The sequence below is a fragment of the Zea mays genome, chromosome 8, assembly GCF_902167145.1.
Source record: "Zea mays cultivar B73 chromosome 8, Zm-B73-REFERENCE-NAM-5.0, whole genome shotgun sequence".
Classification (NCBI taxonomy): domain Eukaryota; kingdom Viridiplantae; phylum Streptophyta; class Magnoliopsida; order Poales; family Poaceae; genus Zea; species Zea mays.
In genome coordinates this window covers 172,914,439-172,930,690 of record NC_050103.1, presented here as the reverse complement: position 1 = coordinate 172,930,690, position 16,252 = coordinate 172,914,439, and the positions used below count along the sequence as shown (strand labels likewise).

Here is a 16,252-nt window from a genome sequence, read left to right as displayed (position 1 = left end):
AGCAAGCGTCCTCTCTACGAAGGCGCCCGGCTGCAGCTCGGCTTGTTTGTTACTCCCTCCGTTTCGTTTTAGATGTCGCTGGATAGTGTAAAATTGAACTATCCAGCGACAACTAAAAATAAACGGAGGGAGTATTTAAAATTGATTGAATAGCCAAGTTTCCTCTTACCCTTATTTCTAAATAAGCCCGAGGGGCCGTTCGTTTCTATCGGAATAGAAACATAAAATAATTTCTAGCCAGTTTATTTTTCTAATTTATATAAGTTTTGATCAGCTTAAATAATTTCTGATCCATTCCTGGACAAACGAACAAAGGCTTAATAGAATCCACGGTGGCAGAAAAATGATTTAACGGCCCATAACAGTCCATCAGCGCCCAGCCTTGTACAAGCTCTAGGCCGAATAGGATTTACCTCCGGCTGGACCTCAGTCTTCAAATCTTGAGTTGGGACTTAGAGCAACTCTAAGGGCTAGTTTGAGAACTTCATTTTCTAAGAAATTTCTAAAATAATTTTCTTTAGAAAAAAATAGGATTTCCAAACTAGCCATAAGAGTTTCTAAAAAATTTACTCCCAAAAACTATGTATTCGAACTTATGACACATCATAACTATATTATAAAATTAACCCCTAAACTACTACTTCTCTTCGTCCACCGTTGAACACAAAATACAAAAGTATTTGTATGATCACGAAGGCTCCATGAACACAAGTTAAAAAGTCTCACTTCAAAGCGGGACAATATTCAAAAGGGAGCCTAACTTCAGCAGATTGTGTAGTGTTTATGTCAGTATAAAACACTATTTTATAAGATAGACATCACTGTTTACAATAAAATATAAAATAGGAGAACAAATAGAAGATATGATAGGAGAGCGGCATGGACAGCCTTAGCACAGTTCCGTTACTTTCATCTCGAAGTATATATTTGTATCACAAACTGAAAGTATCACTTATGCATCCAGTTGCTTATAACCTCATTTATTTAACAAAAAAAAAAACTCAATACGAAACGAATCCAACCTGTTGTCAAGTAGATTGATACTTATGGTGTCAAGTAGATTGATAACCATGGGCTTATGCCTAAAGCTGGATCATAGCCAGTTAAACACATTACACGATAAAATAAAATGAAGAAATTGTAAGTCTGAAAGAAGAAAATTGGTCAGAGCGTTGTGTGCTCTCTTTGTAACGTAAGATGTTATACATCACAGTTATAAACGAATTTAATCAATAATGCACCTCAAGCATAGACGTTAGCATTTTGGACCAGTGTTAGGGGTGTTTGGTTTCTGAGGATTAATTTTTAATCCATCTATTTTATTTTATTTCAGTCTCTAAATTGACAAATACGGAAACTAAAACTCTATTTTAGTTTTCGTATTTGATAATTTATAAAATAAAATGAAGAGACTAAAAATTAGTACCTAGAAACCAAACACCCCGCACAATGAGTAGCACAACTTGTGTGGGAATAATATCCCTGGGCATCAACACGATGCTTCCCCTGCACTACAGAATGCCACAATAGCTCAGCACAAAGCTGCTCCTCTATCCAAATCACATGGCTAAGCACACAGGTCATGCTATCTGCTTGATGCACAACCCAATATCAGTAAACATGCAAAACAAACCAGCTGGGTTATATAAGTTGGAAACTTTGACCTTGATGCATGTGGCTTGTTTTACATCACGTCATTCTATTTAGACGAATGTTCTGGCTTTTCCGTGGCATGGGCTCCAGTGATGCAATCACCTGAGGCATGGTCATCCCTCCTGAAACAATTATTTCTGCAGAAACCAAAAGAATGAATAATATATTGATTTATCAATTCTAGCAAGCAATAATGATTCGATGGATTCGTAAGTTTTTTGTAATGCAAAATTGACTAGATAGGAAAAAACAAGTAACAAGAATTTCAAGGAAAGTTGCCACATGACATAATAATATAGAGATGCTAGGCATCATATTAACCAAACTACCATACCGATTCCTTCTCGAATAGATAAATTAGGTCTTATGACCTCCTCAGAGTTCACCAGAAATATATCACCGATGTACAAATGATTTGTTGGCACATACACACTACACAGTTCTTCGTCGCCTTTGTCAGTCTGCAATAATATAAGTATATCAACATCAAAGGGGGGCATGCATGTATGGCATGACCAAAACAAAAGATAATATCATGTAGCAGTTCATTTTCTTTATAAAGTATCATATGGTCACTAGAAGTATGACTTTTGCCTCAGCAACCTTTCTGTACATAGAATATGAATTTTGCTTCAGCAACTTTTCTATATATAGAAGATCAAGTACCTGAAGGACCACCGTTGATGTTATGAATCCAAATGCATATTCACCAATTCGTGGATGACGAATTATTGCAACTTCTTTGAAAGCTGTCGTATTTTGATCTAACAACAAAATAATTACATAAGAAAACTTCTTGTGCAAACTATCTTTAAAATATAAAAAAAGAAACACATGCAATGGATGCTTCCTGACCTGGTGAAATTGCAGTGCTGACTTGCTTTGACGCTGAATATATATGCCTTACAAATGGCATTTTCTTTATAAACCACTCTCCCACCCAGAAGATGGTTGAACCAACCCATGAAGAAACAAATATTCCAACCAGAAATATGAATACCAGAGAAGTCAAAAAACCAAGACCTGCAATCATATCATGAAAACAAATAAGCACTTGAGACGATGGGTATAGTTCTGCTGGAGACCAGCAAGAATAGATGAAGTTTTACCAAATTATTTATGTAGAAGAGGGATCATAAGACAAGATTGTATTCCATCAATCAATTTTCCAAAGAGCCAAAGTTTCAATACTATTCTCAGCATCATGATGTGGTCCACATACTACCAAAACGTAATGCAAACTGTTCCATTAACTTTGTTGAAGGCCTATATTTCTTAGGACTATGGGTGAACACATTGATGGCACCACTATATGGGTGACATGGCAACAAAATATCTTCACCCCGTCCACTCACGGACCGGCGGTACTTATTCCTGACAGCTCTCTAGGATCATATATTGTCCCCACATACCAACACGAGTCTTTTGTGCGTACTTTGTCCTCACTCATGCGCGTCCGAGAAAACTTCCCGATCGGTCACCCATCGCAAATTGCTCTAAGCCAATCACGCTTAACTTGGAGGTTCTTTCGAGACAGGCTTCCGAAAAAGAAGATACACCTTTTTGTATGAGTACACTATTAATTCTATTAAGCCTTGGCCAGGATATCACAATCCACCAGGGTCAGAATATCACAATCCACCCCCCTTAGAAGACCGGCGTCCTCGTTGGTCAACCCCAATCCATGAACCTTCCCTCTTAGCCACGTCTTTGTGTCTAGTGTCATCATATGCCATGCCATGTGACCACTCCGGACCCACATGCGCCATATACCCGAAACCCTAACCCATACACGCCCGTGAAACCGCGAGGGTCGGCTCTGATACCACTTGTAACTAGGGATGAAAACGGTCGGTAAACACTAAAACCATTACCGTTTTCATATTTTTTATCGGAAACAAAATCGAAAACGGTAACTCCGGAAACGGAAACGATATCGGTATTTCGGAAACATCGGAAACAAAAGTTTGGTGCGGAAACGATCGATAAACATATCAAACTTCACAATACAACAAAGTTGACAAAAGATCACATAGACTACAAGTTCACAATTCATGATATAACAAGTTCACAATATAACACGTTCACAAGGATCACAAATTTATAATATAAAAAGTTTACAAAGATCACAAGTTCACAATATAACAAGTTCACAATATAACAAGTCCATAAATATCACAAGTTCACAGACTCAAAGTTCACAATTCACAATATCCACTCGATCTAGCTGACATGACATGCTTACTTATGAAATATTTTTTCCTCACATAAAGAGTTTTTTACAACATCACAGGAAAACCCTAAAATCTAGTGTGTGGAAAAGACAGACTATCGACTCTCTATCATTATATATTACTAATACATAACATGTACATAGAAAATGGTGGATTCGTTCGAGACACCAAATCGTTAATCCCAACTGCCTTCCAACACCATCTATCCCAAAAAAATCTTATGGCGTCCAAAAAATACAAACAGGCGATGCGAAAAATCACATGCTGGAAAATTCCGAGACACAATTCCGAAAAATTCCGAGACACAATTCCGGAAAATTCCGAGACACAAATTCGGTGATTTCCGACAAAAACCGGTAACCGAAGGAAACGGTCGGTAAAACACCACACCGATTCCGATAGAAAATTCTGAAAATCAATTCCGTTTTCGAAAAATACCGTTACCGACGAATCCGATCAAAAAAATTCAAAATCGGTTTTCGGAATTCCGAAAAATTCCGAAACCGTTTTCATCCCTACTTGTAACACCCCGTCCACTCCGGAACCGGCAGTACTTACTCCTGACAGGTCTCTAGCATCATATATTATCCCTAAAGACCAACACGGGTCTTTTGTGCTCACTTTATCCTCACTCGTGTACCCGAGAAAACTTTCCGGTCGATCACTCACCCCAAATTGCTCCAAGCCAAGCACACTTAACTTGTAGGTTCTTTCGAGATAAGCTTCCGAAAAAGAAGATTTACATTGTTGGTATGAGTACACTATTAATTCTATTAAGGCTTGGGCCAGGATCTCACAATCCACCAGGGCCAGGGCCAGGATATCACAAGGATAAAATAAGAGGAAAAAAATATAGCCTTTCCATTAGTTTACAATCACCATGTACAGAAAGTTTGAAGTATTTGTACAAGGATTACCAAATATGTTGATTCCAAGTTTTGCATATAGGGGACTGAAAAACCCATCAACAAATTGAATAAACCACCATGTGATGAAGAACGTGACTGCAACAGGGAAAAGGACTACACTGCAGACATAAAACACAAGAAATATATCATGCATACATAAAAGGTATATATAGCTATGGCAACATGTTTAGCTCAGTTATTGTGAAGGGCGTACCATCCAGTCATAAATTTTCTTGAGACCCAACTTTGAAGAACAGCACAGCATGCCTGCACAAAATATACCAGGTTAACCATGAACGATATTTGTCACTCAGTCTGCGCATAATAAAGTTATGTTTGCAAAATAATTAAAGGCTTATCAATATGCCCTCGTGATGTAGAAGTGCAACATGTGTGTTGTAAACTTGTAATAGTTCAACTGTCAATGTAAATAGCAAGCCACAAGGGCAAAAACAACATTGAGCAAAGTAAAAAACAACTTTGACCTTCAGAGATGGACAACAGTTTGTTTTTGTCATTCATGCATGCCGGTTTTCTTTCCAAGGAAATTTATATAGAGCAAACACAACTTTGGGTGCTGAGTTATAATCAAAGGACTGGTTCGACCCAGACACTTTATCTTCACTACCCTTAATACATTAATGCCAACCTCATATCATTACAAGTGTCATTGGATCCAATGATCAATTCAAAAATAACAACAATAACAAACATGGAAAACATACTTCACTTCTACAACATCCACATTTCTCTATATGAGTACCTTAGGTCATTATAGATTTAAAACTGGATCACGTTATACCGCCTCATAATAAAGAGTACAACAATATATAACTTCGCCACACCACCACCACAGTAATTACACCAACTTAAGCTCAATCACAGATAAGGAACATAAAACTACGCAACAACCACGATAACAATCATCTCCATACTACGGTCTTGTTCGTTTTATTCCTAAACCATGTAGATTGAGGGATATTTAGGTGGATTGAGGAAGATTTTGACTAGTAGTGGATTTATTCCCACTCAATCCCCATGGATTTGGGACAAAACGAACATGACCTACAGGTGGACTCTAGAAAGCATGTAAGCCATCCCATAAAAATATCCCCGTTTGCTGATAACATCACGTTCGCACTAATTTCAGATAAGTAGTACGATCAAAACTCAAACTAAGGCAAAATCCCTAAGGCTCTGTTTGTTTCGTTGGAATTGAATTCCATTTTAATAATTAGAATTTAGATAAAACTAATTAAGTTCATATATTTATATATATAATATATTTGTATATTACTCTAAATTATATGAGAGAGATAGTTATATACTACATTTATGTTATAGTGAAGCAAGTAGAAGAGTGTGATATAAGTTGTACATCAGAAAAATAGCATGTAAATCTATAGAATGAATTTCCATCTCTCACTCCATGAATTTGAGATAGACTTATATGATAACTTTGGAAAGTGGTGGAATGTCACATTTTAAAAAAAATAGTCTATTCTATTAGTAAGATTCCAATTCCTCAAAATGAAAGGAAACAAACGGGACCTAAATTTAAACCTACCCACAGGCAACACCAACGAATTCGAGGCTCGCATCGAATTGACAATCATCCCGTAAGCACGAAAGGGTCCGAACACTGGGAAGCACAAATCTACTGGTCGAACGGTCAGCAAGACCCTAGAAGGGCAGCACAGTCGCGCTACTAGCCCAATGCCGCCGCAACTCACGAGGCGAACGAAGGAGCGTAGAGGCTAGATCCGGACCTTGCGTGTGGAGGTGGTGGGCGAGCTGGGTCGCGGCGGCGACTTGGCTGGGTCCTCGGGGTCGACGGCCTCCGCCGCCTGGCTGAGCGGGATCGACGTCGACTCCTCCTCCGGCATGGCTCCGGCGGGTCTCCCCCTTCTAGAAGCTTCTCGCGGGGCGGGTGGAACGAAACAGATGCGAAGTCAGGCGTCGCTTCGGGCGGGCGAGCTAGGGAGGACGGCTGCTTTTGGCAGGCGGCGAGTAGCGGCAAGCAAAAGCGGTTGGTGGCGGAGTACGCAAGAGACGGGACGGGGACGGCCGGACGGGCCGCCGAGAGAGAGACGACGACGTCAAACCCTGGCGGGGACGGAGTGACCAAACTGCCCCCCGAGACCTAGCTCTGACGTTTTGTCCCTACCTGTCAGTGTGTTTCCTCATTCGGGAGCCGTCCTCCACGCGGGGGTCAGCATATCTGTTGGACTGCGGGGACCACGCGACGCGGATGCGGATGGGCCAATGGGGTGACCACGAGTCATGACGGCGTCATCGGGAAAGCGCATCCATCCTTGGGGAAAAACGGAGGAGCGATCGGCTTGACCGCTTGGGTCGTGAGCTGGCTTGAGTGGTGACAAATTTGAAATTATACCATCATGTAAAATGGATTTCGCCGGACTGTCATCAACTTAGGGCTCATTTGACAGAGCTCCACTCCATAATTCTTTAGCTCCGAGAGCCGATTCTCTAATAGCAGAAGTGAATCTATTTAACAAAAATTGTTTGGTAAATAGGCTATCAAGTGATTTCTGAGGGGTTAGAGAGTGGGGAACAGGTTGGGAGCGGTGGGAAGAAGGTTTTAGCTACCACTTTCTAGTACAAATATTCACTCCACTCCCACCATAGAGCAGTTCAGTTTTTTACTGTTTACTTTTGTAGGAGTGACTTTCGCTGGAATCGGAGTCATGGGAGTTGTACCAAACGCCCCCTTAGGTACACACGCTAAAATGCCATCTAACCATTTAAAAAAAGAAAAACCATATTAACTAATGAGGCGTTTGGATCCATTCATTTTGGAGTAATTGAAATTTATTAAATAAAGTAACATATTTAGCTTGGAATTTGACATTCCATCTGTTTCCAAAGTTTAGATATAAACATATCTCACATTCATAGGGTGAAGGATATGAAATGGTTTTATGTATTAGTAGAATATGATTCTACTCTGCAACTTTAGGGTGCTCTTCGACTCACTACTCTATAATAAAAATATAGCACATAAATATCTTCGACATATTGCTAATAATAGTATACAAATATATTTTGCATAAACTATATTAGCTTAATTGATATGTGCATAAATTACTATTATTAGAATGGAATTAAATTCCAAAGATCCAAACGGGCCTACCTTAACCTCTTTTCTATGTCAGAGAGAACATAGAAAATAACAAGCTAACGCGTGTCAAGGGTCTGTTTGGTTCACTGCCTAATTTACTATATTTTGTCCTAAATTTTCTATATAAGATTAATTATTAAATTCGAACGAATAACTTTAGATAAGGTATGACGCATTTACAACCAAACAGACCTCAAAAAGCCGCTCATCTTCCATGACGGGCGTCTTACCTTCCTCCCCACCCCAGCCGCCATGCTTGCCTTCTTCCTCTTCCTTCCGCTCGGCGTCATCCTCTCCGTCATTCGCATTAAAATAGCAGCATTGAAGCAAGCAACCTTGGTTCATCGAGTTGGCTGTTGGGCCCCTGTTCTCTTCTCCTGATCCTTTGACAATCAGACACTCATCACTCTTATTGCAGCAGCAAGCAGCCTGCTTGGTTCACCGAGTAAGAACATGATCTCTACAATACTTACGTATGTGCCTCGGATGCTTGATATGCAAGTATTTTGTTGGCGCTTCTGATGGTATTTATGCTGTTCATTTATGAGAGATTTTCCCTTTTATTTTCATATTGGGAAATTAAAAAAAAATGAAAAAAGGCCAGCAGAGCTGGGCCGCTGGCAGGCCGCTGCCGAGCAGCCCAGCCGGCTGGCCGATCCCCATCGCGTGCATGCGCATGTATCGAACGGCTGAAAGCAGGCTGGTAGAGGGAGTAGGGATCGAGCGTGCGCAAGGCACGAGCGGAGGCGATTCGGAGAAGGCCGAGCGTCTGGGTGGCGGCGGCGTTCAATGGATTACGATCCGCGCGGCTCGTTCGTCCGGAATCTCGGTGAAATCCGTTTGCCTTCTCCCCTCTCAGCTCCTTAAATGGGAGTTCGATCCCCTGGCCGTTAATCATCTCTCTCAGCATACGCTCGTATCAGCCTTCTCTCCCAGTTCACTGCTCCAATCGAATCTCGATCGATTTGTTCGATCTTCTGTTGTGATTCTCGCTGGTGGTGATTGGAAGAGGGTAGAGGTGATCCCAGCGCTCGTGCAGCTTGGTCTGTGTGCGCTCAGTTGCATTACCAGTGCTCCTGTGTAGTGCTCTGTCGGCTCTGATTGTTGTCCACCGTGGCCTGGTGCTTGGGCTCCCTGCTGCGCGGTGTTCCTCTTCTCGGGCCGGTGCCGAGGACGTCTCCCTCGGCTCCGGCAGCGGCTCCAGTATCTCCGTCAACCTCCCGCCGTGCAGGTCCGGACGTGGGCGGCGGAATTGGTTTTCTGGGACAGAACCTCGTGTTCGCTGAGCTGGTCTTCCCACGTAGACAATCTACGTGCTGTGAGTTACCCGTTGCCTCTATTTATTTATTGAATAATTTTGTGCTATCTGCTAGTATTATTTACTTGGGTGTGATTGCACAATTTGTGGGCGGATTATGTGCTCGATGATGATAGCGGTGTAGTGAGACGACGTGACAGTCTGGGTTTTATTGTGTTGTTATTTTCAGCATTGATATTATTTGTGCCTAGTTATTTCTTACTATTGTGCAAGCTGATTATTTAAGTTCATTATTGTTCCTTAATTCTTATGCACACTGTTTTGATCTTAATATTCATGCTTGATTTCTAGGCTCATAATATTTGATCTAAAACCCTGATTTGGTAAGATAGGACTGTCACGTTAGTCGAGGATCTTTGATCACCCTTTAGCGTTGGAGGGCTGTCTATTGCAGCAACCCGCTATTTTGAGAGCAATATTTTAATATAAACAATCATGTTTATTTGTTTAATCTGCCTTCTTCATCTACCTGCCATGTTTAATTTGCAAATGGATTTGAGTAGCTATATTACATGTTTTCATGTCCTGGAATTGCTACTGTTCATTGCTGTTATAATTACATATGACATTTATCTGAGTTATATGCTTGTTTTATTCGGAATTAGTATATGTAATCTATTTAAATATGTAGAAAGCATGTCACTTATTCCTCTAAATTTACAACAATCCAGAAAACCAACTCCTATTATGGCCTCCAGTTCGGATGTCATTAAGCCTGAAGCGTTCGACGGCGCAAGCTTTAAGCGCTGGCAGATTAAGACTCGCATGTGGCTCACTGACCTAAAATTATTTTGGGTAGTGACATCGGCTGTTCCCCAGGCTGCATCAGATGATTCTGATGATGCAGCGAAGGCCGCCGCACTAGCGGAGAAGGCCAAGTGGGATGAAGCCAATGAGGCATGTTTGTCTCGTCTGCTGAACGTCTTGTCGAACCGCTTATTTGACGTGTACTCTCGTTTTACCTCCGCCAAGGGTCTATGGACTGAACTTGAGAACGAGTTCTCTGAAGTTGACAATGGCAATGAGTCATTCACAACGGAAAACTACCTCAACTATAAAATGGTTGAGGGAAGGTCTGTTATGGAGCAGCTACAGGAGATTCAACTCCTTGTTAGGGACTTGGTCCAATATGGTTGCGTCCTACCAGACAGTTTTCAGGTGAATGCAATACTGGCAAAGCTCCCGCCTTCTTGGCGAGACTTTGTGACTTCACGCCGCCACATGAAGAAGCAATTGACTCTCACTGAGTTGTCAGCTGCGATTAATGTGGAAGAGCGTGCAAGGTCCAGTAACAAGCTATCCCAGCAACTCCAGGCTCACGTTGTTGAGAAGGGTGGAGATAGAAAATTCCAGAAGAAGAAGAACTCTCCACAGAAGAATATGAACCAACCTAAGTCCAAAAAGATGAAGAAGAAAAAGGAGGACTTTATCTGCTACGTTTGTGGTGTCTCCGGGCATACAGCTCGGAGATGCAAACTCAGGAAGGGAAAAGGTCCTCCACCTCAGCGCAAAGAAGGGAACGTGGTGGTTAACTCCACCCCAGGGTATGCACCTCAGGCCTTTATGGCAAGTCCATCAGATGACTGGTGGATGGATTCTGGTGCTACTGTTCATATTTGTGCTGATCGATCCATGTTCTCTTCATTCCAGGGATACAACAGCGCACCAGTCTTGATGGGAAATGGTGTTCCGGCAGCAGTTCGAGGTACTGGACAGGTCTACCTGAAGTTAACTTCAGGAAAGACGCTCGTGCTGAAGGACGTACTCTATGTGCCATCGATGAGCCGGAACCTCATTTCAGTGTCGCTGCTATGTCGACAGGGTCTCAAATTAGTGTTTGAGTCTAATAAAGTGGTCCTGTCTAAGTTTGGTACTTTTGTTGGAAAGTCATATGAGTCAGGCGGTTTGTTCTGTCTTTCTGTTTTGAATAATCATTCTTCTTACCATGTTAATGTGGTCTGTAATAACGATTCCATTAATAATATATGGCATTCCCGTTTGTGTCATGTGAATTTTGAGGCCATTAAGAGATTAAGTGACATGTCTTTAATTCCTGAATATAAACATGTTAAAGGTGTAAAATGTGGTATTTGTGTGCAAGCCAAGCAGCCTAGAAAACCGTTTCATACGGTTGAAGGCAGAAGTACCACTCCTTTAGAACTAATTCACTCAGATATCTGTGAGATGAATGGTATAATCACAAAAGGCGGTAAAAGATACTTTCTTACCTTGATAGATGATGCTACCGGGTTCTGTTATATTTACTTACTCAGAACTAAAGATGAAGCACTAGAACACTTTAAGATCTATAAGACTGAAGTTGAAAACCAGCTAGACAAGAAAATTAAAAGGTTACGGTCTGATAGAGGAGGTGAATACCTTTCCAACCTTTTTGATGAGTACTGCAAAGAGTGTGGAATCATTCATGAAACCACTGCTCCATATTCACCTCAGTCAAATGGGGTAGCTGAAAGGAAGAACCGAACGGTGTGTGACTTAGCTAATGCTTTGTTACAAAGTTCGGGGATGCCTGACATCTGGTGGGGCGAGGCAGTACTCACAGTGTGCTATGTCCTGAACAGGGTGCCGCCTCGCAACCGTGAGGCCACACCCTATGAAGGATTTAAAGGAAGGAAGCCAGATCTTTCGCATCTTCGAACTTGGGGCTGCCTTGCAAAGGTGAATGTCCCGTTGCCGAAGAAGAGAAAGCTAGGCCCTAAGACCGTAGATTGTGTCTTCTTGGGTTATGCACATAACAGTGCAGCTTATAGATTTCTAGTGGTCCATTCCGAGACAAGCGAAATCGCTGTAAATGTAATAATGGAGTCTCGGGATGTGACATTCTTTGAGAGCATCTTCCCTATGCGGGATAAGGAAGTAGTAGCCCCAGATGGTCCATCTCGGACATATTCTCTGCCCTCGAGTGTCCATGACCAGACTCCAGATTTGGAGTTAAGGAGGAGTAAGAGACAAAGGACTGAAAAGTCTCTGGGTGATGATTATATTATCTATCTAGTGGATGAAGAACCACGCTCCCTCACAGAGGCATATACATCTCCGGATGCAGAGTACTGGAGGGAGGTTGTCCGTAGCGAGATGGATTCAATCATCTCGAACGGAACTTGGGAGATAACTGATCTCCCAGCTGGTTGCAAGCCTGTGGGCTGTAAATGGATCTTTAGGAGGAAGAGGAGACCTGATGGTACTATTGAAAAGTACAAGGCCCGTCTTGTGGCTAAGGGTTTTACTCAAAAGAAAGAGGAGGATTATTTTGATACTTATTCTCCGGTGGCTCGATTGCCCACAATCCGTGTGCTTTTAGCGCTGGCAGCTGCTTATAAACTTCTTGTCCATCAAATGGACGTAAAGACAGCATTCCTAAATGGAGAGCTGGAAGAGGAAATTTATATGTAGCAACCAGAAGGATTTGTGGTTAAAGGACAAGAGAGCAAAGTGTGTCGCTTGATTAAATCCTTATACGGTCTTAAACAAGCTCCCAGACAATGGCATGAGAAGTTTAATAATACTCTGACCACTGCCGGGTTTTGTGTAAACGAAGCCGACAAGTGTGTGTATTATCGCTTCTCTGGGGGCAAAGGTGTCATCATGTGTTTATACGTTGATGACATATTGATATTTGGGACCGATTTGGAGGCTATCATGGAGACAAAATTATTCCTCTCCAAGAACTTTGATATGAAGGACTTGGGTGAAGCTGATGTTATACTGAACATCAAGCTGATAAAGGGTGAGGATGGGATTACTTTGTCACAATCCCATTATGTGGAAAAGGTCCTGACTCGCTTTGGACATATGGACTGTAAACCAGTCACCACGCCCTATGATCCATCCTACACGCTCAGTAAATATGAAGGCGAGCCTGTGAACCAGCTACTATATTCGCAGATCATCGGATCTCTCATGTACCTGAGCAGTGCAACTAGACCAGATATCTCATATGCAGTATGCAGACTGGCTCGTTATTCGGCCAGTCCAGGAGATAGACACTGGGTAGCCTTGTACAGAGTGCTTCGGTATTTGAAGGGAGCGATGAATCTTGGTATTAAATATACCGGATTTCCGTCAGTACTTGAAGGATTCAGTGATGCAAACTGGATCTCTGACTCGGATCAAATGAAGTCTACAAGTGGCTATGTGTTCACTTTAGCTGGTGGGGCCGTGTCATGGAGATCGTCTAAACAATCAGTGTCGACACGTTCCACCAAGGAGGCTGAATTAGTTGCACTTGATTCAGCAGCATTGGAGGCTGAATGGTTGAGAGACCTGTTGTCAGACCTTCCAATGCTAGCAAAGCCGATACCGGCTGTCCTAGTATACTGTGACAACACTTCTGTGTTGCTAAAAGTGAACAGTAGAAAGGACAACCAAAAATCCTCGAGGCATATCAGAAGACGACTTGATTCATGTCGGCATGCTAGAGAGACGGGTGTAATAACAGTAGATTACATCAAGTCTGAAAGGAACCTTGCTGATCCTTTCACCAAAGGGCTGGCTCAAAAGCCAATCCAAGCAGCGTGCATGGGAATGGGACTCGTACCCTGTTAGCGGTTTCAACTGCGGATAACTGTCCTGTGTGACCGGAGATCCCGAGATCCAGGCTCCAGGAAACGAAGCACTGTGAAACCAAGAGCACAAAAGATAAAGAGTCTCATGAGCTGCTGTGCTCTGTCTGTATGGCAGGTTGAGCGATATGCTCTTAATGAAGTCAATGCTATAAGCAGGGAAATTGTCCTACAGAATTTCCTTAATGATTTCACCTATATGAGTTGACTGTGGGGTCGCAGTCCAGGAGAGAATGGGGTTTTCTCTCTAGTGAGCTCATGAATAGATACTAAAGGGCATGACCGTAACGCCCTGCCCCGTAAGAGAAGCAGATAATCTGCCTAGTACTATGTGCCTTTTGTGCGAAGATTCTCACACTAGGGTTTGTGGATCAAGGCGTAGTCCTCCGCTTACTCGTGCAGGGTTGGAACACACTGGGATAGGCTTTGGTTCAAACCTAACAAGTACCTCTGCCGAAAAGTAGTATATAAACAGTACGGGAGCTCATTGACATTGATCAGAAAATAAGAGTGAAAATGGTGGGGATTGCTGTTCATTTATGAGAGATTTTCCCTTTTATTTTCATATTGGGAAATTAAAAAAAAATGAAAAAAGGCCAGCAGAGCTGGGCCGCTGGCAGGCCGCTGCCGAGCAGCCCAGCCGGCTGGCCGATCCCCATCGCGTGCATGCGCATGTATCGAACGGCTGAAAGCAGGCTGGTAGAGGGAGTAGGGATCGAGCGTGCGCAAGGCACGAGCGGAGGCGATTCGGAGAAGGCCGAGCGTCTGGGTGGCGGCGGCGTTCAATGGATTACGATCCGCGCGGCTCGTTCGTCCGGAATCTCGGTGAAATCCGTTTGCCTTCTCCCCTCTCAGCTCCTTAAATGGGAGTTCGATCCCCTGGCCGTTAATCATCTCTCTCAGCATACGCTCGTATCAGCCTTCTCTCCCAGTTCACTGCTCCAATCGAATCTCGATCGATTTGTTCGATCTTCTGTTGTGATTCTCGCTGGTGGTGATTGGAAGAGGGTAGAGGTGATCCCAGCGCTCGTGCAGCTTGGTCTGTGTGCGCTCAGTTGCATTACCAGTGCTCCTGTGTAGTGCTCTGTCGGCTCTGATTGTTGTCCACCGTGGCCTGGTGCTTGGGCTCCCTGCTACGCGGTGTTCCTCTTCTCGGGCCGGTGCCGAGGACGTCTCCCTCGGCTCCGGCAGCGGCTCCAGTATCTCCGTCAACCTCCCGCCGTGCAGGTCCGGACGTGGGCGGCGGAATTGGTTTTCTGGGACAGAACCTCGTGTTCGCTGAGCTGGTCTTCCCACGTAGACAATCTACGTGTTGTGAGTTACCCGTTGCCTCTATTTATTTATTGAATAATTTTGTGCTATCTGCTAGTATTATTTACTTGGGTGTGATTGCACAATTTGTGGGCGGATTATGTGCTCGATGATGATAGCGGTGTAGTGAGACGACGTGACAGTCTGAGTTTTAGTGTGTTGTTATTTTCAGCATTGATATTATTTGTGCCTAGTTATTTCTTACTATTGTGCAAGCTGATTATTTAAGTTCATTATTGTTCCTTAATTCTTATGCACACTGTTTTGATCTTAATATTCATGCTTGATTTCTAGGCTCATAATATTTGATCTAAAACCCTGATTTGGTAAGATAGGACTGTCACGTTAGTCGAGGATCTTTGATCACCCTTTAGCGTTGGAGGGCTGTCTATTGCAGCAACCCGCTATTTTGAGAGCAATATTTTAATATAAACAATCATGTTTATTTGTTTAATCTGCCTTCTTCATCTACCTGCCATGTTTAATTTGCAAATGGATTTGAGTAGCTATATTACATGTTTTCATGTCCTGGAATTGCTACTGTTCATTGCTGTTATAATTACATATGGCATTTATCTGAGTTATATGCTTGTTTTATTCGGAATTAGTATATTTAATCTATTTAAATATGTAGAAAGCATGTCACTTATTCCTCTAAATTTACAACAATTTATCCCCTCTCTTTTTTGTTATTGTTGTTGTTGTTGATGTTACACTGGTCTTAAGCTGCTGGTTTTTCATTGACTTGATAGTTGATACAGATCAATCATGATGAAGTATTCTGCTATTGTTACTGACGTGGGGTATCTTCGAGAGTGATATTAGTTCATATTGTAATTAAGCAGAGTAACCAGTTAAAATATGTTTCAATAGCGGTGAACTGCGAATCTGGAATACTTGCTTCTTTCTCGATGAAACATGAATGCCTTGGTTCACTGTGGCTAGCGCTTCACTTGGGGAGGACATGTTTGCTTCTGCTTGCGGGGCACCGTCCTCGCCGTTAGATCCCTCATCGGAGGAGGAAGGGAGTGCACGGTAGTGGCTCCAGTCCTCCTCGTGGCCGTCGTCGACGTAACCGAGCTCGTTGTCGTCGTTAATATGAA

At 42.6% G+C, this 16,252-nt stretch overlaps 2 protein-coding genes across 3 annotated transcripts; one reads left to right on the top strand and one right to left on the bottom strand.

Moving 5' to 3' along the window:
• Positions 1-1,081: 1,081 nt before the first annotated feature.
• LOC100191373 (Protein LIKE COV 2) lies at positions 1,082-6,933 on the bottom strand. Of its 2 annotated transcripts, XM_008655999.4 has the most exons (8): positions 6,565-6,933; positions 5,010-5,062; positions 4,805-4,914; positions 2,509-2,676; positions 2,320-2,417; positions 1,988-2,114; positions 1,665-1,790; positions 1,082-1,589 (listed from the first exon to the last, which is right to left on the bottom strand). In XM_008655999.4, exons 1-7 carry the CDS (start codon positions 6,679-6,681, stop codon positions 1,690-1,692), a joined length of 774 nt encoding a protein of 257 aa, XP_008654221.1. In that variant the 5' UTR covers positions 6,682-6,933; the 3' UTR covers positions 1,082-1,589; positions 1,665-1,689.
• Positions 6,934-9,400: 2,467 nt separating this feature from the next.
• LOC118473174 (uncharacterized) lies at positions 9,401-11,253 on the top strand. Its single transcript, XM_035961921.1, has 2 exons — positions 9,401-10,799; positions 10,906-11,253. The coding sequence occupies exons 1-2, from the start codon at positions 9,691-9,693 to the stop codon at positions 10,928-10,930; spliced, it is 1,134 nt and encodes a 377-aa protein (XP_035817814.1). The 5' UTR covers positions 9,401-9,690; the 3' UTR covers positions 10,931-11,253.
• The last annotated feature ends 4,999 nt before the right edge of the window (positions 11,254-16,252 follow it).

Bases quoted from the DNA above. Each gene is read 5' to 3' on its own strand.
- LOC100191373 (XM_008655999.4), bottom strand. From the start codon at position 6,681: ATGCCGGAGGAGGAGTCGACGTCGATCCCGCTCAGCCAGGCGGCGGAG. The intron at 2,677-4,804 runs GTAATCCTTGTA...ATATGATTGCAG, and splicing joins ACTTGGAATCAACATATTTG to GTCTTGGTTTTTTGACTTCT. The intron at 2,115-2,319 runs GTACTTGATCTT...ATATTATTGCAG, and splicing joins CATCAACGGTGGTCCTTCAG to ACTGACAAAGGCGACGAAGA.
- LOC118473174 (XM_035961921.1), top strand. From the start codon at position 9,691: ATGTTTATTTGTTTAATCTGCCTTCTTCATCTACCTGCCATGTTTAAT. The intron at 10,800-10,905 runs GTATGCACCTCA...TCTTCATTCCAG, and splicing joins GTGGTTAACTCCACCCCAGG to GGATACAACAGCGCACCAGT.